The 7039-nt window shown below is 39.2% G+C and overlaps 3 protein-coding genes across 3 annotated transcripts; 2 read left to right on the top strand and 1 right to left on the bottom strand.

The window, feature by feature from the left end:
* Window positions 1–1302: 1302 nt before the first annotated feature.
* On the top strand, window positions 1303–2032 carry HELRODRAFT_184251 (hypothetical protein; the record flags this gene model as incomplete). Its single annotated transcript, XM_009019511.1, has 3 exons — window positions 1303–1315; window positions 1462–1658; window positions 1874–2032. The coding sequence occupies 3 exons, from the start codon at window positions 1303–1305 to the stop codon at window positions 2030–2032; spliced, it is 369 nt and encodes a 122-aa protein (XP_009017759.1).
* A 108-nt stretch (window positions 2033–2140) lies between these two features.
* On the top strand, window positions 2141–3256 carry HELRODRAFT_184250 (hypothetical protein; the record flags this gene model as incomplete). The annotated part of the gene is made up of 4 exons (XM_009019510.1): window positions 2141–2439; window positions 2555–2686; window positions 2891–3081; window positions 3195–3256. The coding sequence occupies 4 exons, from the start codon at window positions 2141–2143 to the stop codon at window positions 3254–3256; spliced, it is 684 nt and encodes a 227-aa protein (XP_009017758.1).
* Window positions 3257–6056: 2800 nt separating this feature from the next.
* HELRODRAFT_184249 (hypothetical protein) lies at window positions 6057–7039 on the bottom strand (the record flags this gene model as incomplete). The annotated part of the gene is made up of 3 exons (XM_009019509.1): window positions 6057–6540; window positions 6602–6695; window positions 6784–7039. 3 exons carry the CDS (start codon window positions 7037–7039, stop codon window positions 6057–6059), a joined length of 834 nt encoding a protein of 277 aa, XP_009017757.1.

Genomic DNA, 7039 nt, shown 5'->3' with positions numbered 1-7039 from the left:
GAGCCGAGTTATTTATATTTAGCAGCAAGCAACATAGATATACCATAATACAAATACATATCATGTAATTTCTTGTTAAAAATCAATAACCAAAAATTATTTTTTTAAAGAACCGAATTCTTAAATATACAAAAAATGACAAAAATCAGATCATAAATATAAACAGATATACAATTAAAAATAAGCCTCCAAATGTTTTTGTTATCCTTTAAAACAAATATTCATTAATTTACATCAAATTAATTTTACGGTGTTTCAACATAGCAAAGTTGTCAATTTATCAATAATAGTTTAAGGTACGATGTTGAAGTTTCTATTAATGTACATTAGTGCTAAACCATTTACATAAACGACATTTGAGTATTTTCATTGCGTTGAATGATCGCTCAGCGGAGCAAGTTGTTTGTTATAGGCAGCGTTATGGCGATTTGAAAAAGTTGCTTCACATGAACGAACGTTTTGGGTATATTCTTTAGAACATCGAGAAGATCTTCTTCTGATTGATTCAAGTCATTGTAACGCAAAAATTGTCTAATTTTATGTACAATTCTAATTCACCGTAATTTAGCATTGCACCGGAGGTATCGAATATTTATTTAAAGACGGCGTTTTCAATAGAGGAGCCCATTAATGTTCCCGCTAAAGAAAAAGCAGGATTTGGTTGTTGAGTAAACTTGGCGCAAATTTTTACGCTGATTGCATTGATATATGGATACCAAATTATTCTTTTAAAATATTCATTAGCATTCATTTCCTCTAGATGCCCTGTGTTGCTGTCTTGATGTGCTTTAGGCTCAACTAATTCAATTCTCGCAGCTTTAGCAAATACACTGTAATGTATAGTACAGACTTGTCATCATCCCATACAGTCATCAGGACGCCACAGTTGAAGTTGATATTTAATGTTTTTAACAAGTTTCATTCTCTCAAAGTAATTTTTAACTAAGGTTTACAGTTGTCTTGAAAGTACAGCGTTAAGAGCCATTACTTTTCTTGCTGCGAAACACAAAAAGTTTAGCTAGCGAAACCCAAAAACTTAGCTATTGAATTCGTTAGTATTAATGCGACGGACTTAGTTTTTGAATCAAACGAGACACTTTCTGTTGTTTGCTGCAAACCATCATTAATACAATAAAAATTATCACAAAATCTTATCAGCACATCGTGACGCTGTACAAATCTCGTGTCACAATAAGTCAAAAATGTTTAATCAAATTGACGTCGACACTTTTGGTGATTCATTAATAAAATTAATCATTTCAAAAACTTTACAAAACATATTTTTACAACCGTGATGTCGAGATGGAAACTAATAGTTAGGAATTGTTAAACTTGTAAATTAATTACAGGAATGAGATTTGATGCGAATTCGTAAATGTGATTTATGTAGCTATTTGGATAAATTTATTGTATTTTACTGCTGGTATTCAAATAAACGTTTAACTTAATTTGCGTTTGAAGTAGTTGTGTTCATTTATCGGAATCTGGAACCTACGGATAAACAAACTCTTGACTATCGTTGGAAGCTACAACACGGTGTTGGAGATAAAGAGATTATTGAAGCTATAACATCGGTGTTGGTAGTTACGAGGTCGAGAAGGAGTTACAACACTTGTGTCAGAAGTGGGATCTTCAAGGTTACAACACTGGTGTCAGAAGTAAGATTTTTGATAGCTTGAAACTCACTGCAATGAAGAATGCCAGTGCTAGAGGAACCCAATATAATTAGTCTGAAGAAAGAAGCTACAGAGACTGATCGAGTCACCCGTTTAATTAGCACATAATGGACAACAGACGGAAACGAAAAGGATCAAATTTTAGGGAAACGGACAACAGGAGTTTGTTTGTGTTTGACATTCAACGATTTATACAGATGTTCGCGGATATGAAGGCTGATACCGACCGTCGAGCTGAAAAGCAATTTGTGGCAATAATGGCTTATACCGACCGTCTAGCAGAAAAGCAGTTCGCGGAATTGAAGGCTTATGAAGACCGCCTAGCAGAAAAGCAATCCGCTGATGTTGACCGTTGAGCGGAAAAACAATTCGTGGAAAGAAAAAAGCAATCCACTGAAATAAAGGCTGAAATGAAACAACAAAACGCTAAAACGACGGCTAAAAACGATGAACAATTCGCTGAAATGACGGCAAAAATCGATCCACAGATAGCCGAATCAAGAGAAAGGAGAGCCGAATTACGAGCGGCCAATGGAATAATACAACCAACCTTCGAAAGAATATCATCTAGCGAAGAGACGGTTGAAACAGCTATACCAGAAACGGCTACACAAGAGCTGGCAATTATTCTACTAGCGTATTTACCAACGGATGATGTCGACAACTACGACGCACGTGACTACTACGACGCACGTGTTAACTGTGATGCACGTTATATCTGCAATGCACCTGACAACTGTGATGCACGTGACAACTATGATAGGTGAGCAAAGATAGACTGGACAAACTTGAAAAAGATCTTAATGAAGTAACAACAGACAGAAATACTCTCAAGAGTAAAGGTCAAAGTCATCAAAGAAACTTAAAGAAATTGAAAGACCGAAACAGGAGCATACAAATGAGATGAAAGAGCGGGAAGATGAGAATGACATAAGAGTGAAGCAGATCCAAGTAAAGACGGAAGAGAAGGAGAAACAGTCCAAAAATAGCTATACCGTATCGTTAGAAAAGTTTGAAGATGAAAGTCGAGATAGACTGAATGAACTACAAGATGAAATTGAAGAAGTGAAGAACGACTTGAAATTGAAGATCTGACGAACGACTTGAAATTAAAGATCTGACGAACGACTTGAAATTGAAAGAGGAATACATTGATGAACAGAGCACACAAATTGATGACCTTAAACTAATAATGGAGAATTCATCAATTCAAGTGGAGAATTCATCGCCCGGATCAATGACGTGGTGTATCTGGTCCGAGAACGAGGTAAGCCTCGGATCAAAATAAAGATCGTTCTCAGAATCAGAAGATCAGCGCAACGAAGGGAATTGACCAAATCAAGGACGATTTTTGGTCTCAGTGGCGGGCAATGTCACAGCCGTGAGGTTGAGGTGGAGACTAATAGTTAGGAATTGTTAAACTTGTAAATTAATTAGAGGGTTGTAAATTCAGTTATGGACTTGACACTTTTATGAGACACATTTACAAGCACATCGGTAGCTATATTAACAACGAAGAAGCAGAGAAGGACTACAACAGGAAAGAAAAGGACGGAACAAAGTTGAGTGATAACAGTTGACTTAGAAGTGAGATTAGATGTGAAGTCGTAAATGTGATTTATGTAGCTATTTGAATTATTATATTGTTTCTATTACTGCTGGTATTCAAATAAACGTTCAACTTAGTTTGCGTTTGAATTGGTTGTGTTCATCCACGGTGTTGGAGATATAGAGGTTATTGAAGCGATAACATCGGGGTTGGAGTTACGAAGTCGAGGAGGTTACAACAATATTTTAAATAGAAGAAATCGTCGACGCTCGGTTTCCTAATGGTAAACCGATTTTCGTGAAAAAATAATCGTTTTAACTATTGGTATCAACCGTTTCCTGTTTTCATCAGCTTGTTCTTTTTGTTTTATATTTAGTTAGTAAATTATTCATTTATTTGCCTTTGAATTTTTAGCAACTTAACAAACTCGTTACCATTTTTCTTGGCGTTTTTGTGATATTCATTTGATCATGAATTTTTTCATATTTTGAAAAAGGTTTCAACGCAAAAAAATTTAATACTGTTGTTTTTCAATCAATCATCGTTTAGCGTCCAGAGAACCAGTTCTCCTGAGGTAGGACGTGTTTTCTTTGCCATCAATTTTTTGCGCCAAATTAGGCGATCAGTTGTATCCATTTAATTTAAATTTAGAGCTTTCATGTCTTGCTCGATTGTTTGTGACCAGGACTTCTTTCGACGGCCTTTAGGACGTGCACCAGGTACTTCAACATCTGCAAGAGAAGTTATAGCACTGTTTCCACTTCGATTGACATGCCCAAACCACCGCAGACGGTGTTGCCGGCGTTCGTCCTTTATATCATCTAAACCAGCACGACGCAGGATTTCCGTAGACTGGATTTGATTCTTCAGACTAATTTGTTGCATCCATCGGAGCATTTTCATATCAGTTCGTTGAAGTTGTTTTTCCAGTTTGGTTGTCATTGGCCATGTTTCTGCACCCTATAACAACACCGGACGTATCACAGATTTATAAAGTCTTGATCGTAGTGGTAGTGGGATGTCACGCCGCATCAATATAGAGGCAAGGAGATGCCAATTATTTTAGGCTGCACGTATGCGTGCTTGAACGGCAGCTTCAGCTGTTCCAGTACAATCCTGAACATCTCCTAAATATTGAAACGATGTGACTTTCTCTACCTTAATGGCTTCAAAAACAGTGCTATTTCAAATTTGTTGTTGTGGATTGATGCAAGCAAGACAAACAAAATCGGACACTTTAGATAAAGTACCAATTATTTTTGAACAACGTTTTTGACGCCACAGGTTACACTGCTGAAACTTGATTGAATTGTTACCTACACCAGCTTTACATACTGAACAGGGCCATCGTCCAGTAGCTGTGGATTGGATGGGTTCACCAGTGTTCATTGCTTTGGTTTTGCTGATGTTGACTTTGAATCCATGATCGGCGAGTCTGGTGTTCCAATCTTCAAATATCTGTGTTGCATTCTGCTCAGACGTGGCTGTTTAAACGATATCATCAGCATATATTAGATTCCAAATGTCACCAGTGCGTATCGGCTTTGTGATTTCTTCCATTACAGTTATAAATAACAGTGGACTGAGAATCGAGCCTTGGTAAACTCCAACGCTGATGTCAAATGCATCGGCTTTGTGATTTCTTCCATTACAGTTATAAATAACAGTGGACTGAGAATCGAGCCTTGGTAAACTCCAACGCCGATGTCAAATGCATCTGTGTTTCCAACCGTTGTGCTGACAAGAGTCTTAGTATTCGTATACATTTCCATCACAAGTCGAACAAGGTATTCTTGCTGCCTTTCCATCCTTCATAGCTTTCTGTAAGCTTCTCTACATGATGTTTGAAATCGAACCTTAGATGGGTGGAGCGTCAAAGTTGACATTGATGGGATTTGTTTCATTTAACAGACGGTTGAAATATTCTTTCCAATCTATAGTTTAACTTAATGGGATGTACCGTCGAATAGTAAACTTCGATCGAACTTCTTTAGATGATGATGCACTTCGGACAAACTTCTTTGGACGATGATGCGCTTCGAATGCACTCTGAATGAACTTCTTCGGACGATGATGCACTTCGAACAAACTTCTTTGGATGATGATGCGCTTTGAATAAATTTCTTCAGATGACGATACATTTCGAACGAACTTCTTCGGATGATGATGTACTTCCCTCGCAAAGTCGATGGCCTCCTCGTCTCCGTTGACCTAAATATCTGAATGATTCAATAAACCAACACCAGAATGAATCTTTTTTTGTCTCCCCCTATGTTGGAGTATATATAGCCTTTGCCTTCTTCATACATCCGATTATGACATACAATTTATATCGGACGATATCGAAACGTTCATCGGCGAACAAATACGGCACCAAATGTATAAACTGGCGCCTCTTGTGTGAGCTCATCATTTTCATACATCGCGAATGCGCCTGCCTTTATTCGTCATACATACTGTAACACTCGATTGAAAGTAGGTTACAGTGAACAAAAGTTTAAGCTGTTTGCATCATGTCTTTGTTCTCTATTGGAAACTGTACCAAAGTTTAGGCGTGCTCGATCACTATTGGTTGTTGACCATCGACAGACTCTGCAAAGCCTGTAAAAGTGTGTCACGGGATAAAAATAATTCAGCATCACAGTGTGCGCATAACGTACGCGCCTGTCTTTGTTCATCAACTATAACCGGGACAAAATTTAACCGAGCTTGGTTACTGTTATCATCAGATTTTACAAAGCCCCCCCTCTACTGAATGTCGTTCTCGACGTTTGCTCAACCGGTATCAAAAGTCGTTCTTACCCAACCCAAGGTCTAGGAACATTTCATCCTCAGGTGGCTGATCCCTTCATTTTCTTTGGGCAGGGGCTGCCCGCGTTGGATCCGCTGTCTTGGTCCACCAACACGTTCGGCGTCATTAACACAATGTTTGATGACCATCGTCCTTCTCGCCGGTCCTCGATGACAGACTCCCATTCATCCATCTCCGCAAAGTCATTCTCCCAAATGGATTGCAACGCGTTTTTCTTCCTCCTGTGCTCTACCAGAAATAATCCGTCAGCAACCTCTGTACACGCCTTATCGTGCATCATCGCACCGGATTCCTGACTAGTCGCGGGAAATTCAGACCGGGCTCCTTCTAAGTTTTCTGTGTGGTTGATTGCGGAAAGTTTAGACGGGACTTCTTCTAAGTTCTTTGTCTGGCTTTCAGCATTCTTCGTATCAGATGAAACTGCCGCTGTTGATTGTTTACCATGTGACACTGTAATTTCCGGATCCAAACACTTCTCTTCGCTGGGCTCCATGGGTGAAAGGCTGTCAAAAACCAGAAATTGCTTGACCACCTTCCTGGCTTTTGCCACGAGTTTTTCTTTACCTGGTTGTACCCTGACCCATATCAAACCCGGGCAGAAGACGCGCCGTTAGTTCACACATCGCTGCCCTAGCAATAACAAATCTTTTCCACAGATCTACAGTTGATATTGAGGGAAAATTAGATTTCATCTCCGTCAACCATTGATTGTTCGCTTGGCTCTGATATGCCAACCATCGGCCAACTGCTTTTAACTCTTTGTTCAGCACAGTTCCTGGCTTCATTACTGCCGTAAACCTCGCCTCGTGTCGCTGCAGGCTCTTCTTCTGCATCCTCCTCCCACATAACGTGCAGTTTGCGGTACATGGCCGCTGCTTTGAGACGTTCTCGCGCCAGTTGATGCGCCTTCAGGATACTTTTCTGTATTTCGTCAACAAACTCGTTATGCGAACCAATGTTCGTCACGTTGCTAGGCAGCTGGTAAACAAGGTTGATCGGCAT

Source organism: Helobdella robusta, assembly GCF_000326865.2.
Source record: "Helobdella robusta unplaced genomic scaffold HELROscaffold_242, whole genome shotgun sequence".
NCBI lineage: Eukaryota > Metazoa > Annelida > Clitellata > Rhynchobdellida > Glossiphoniidae > Helobdella > Helobdella robusta.
This window is presented reverse-complemented; position numbering and strand designations above follow the sequence as displayed.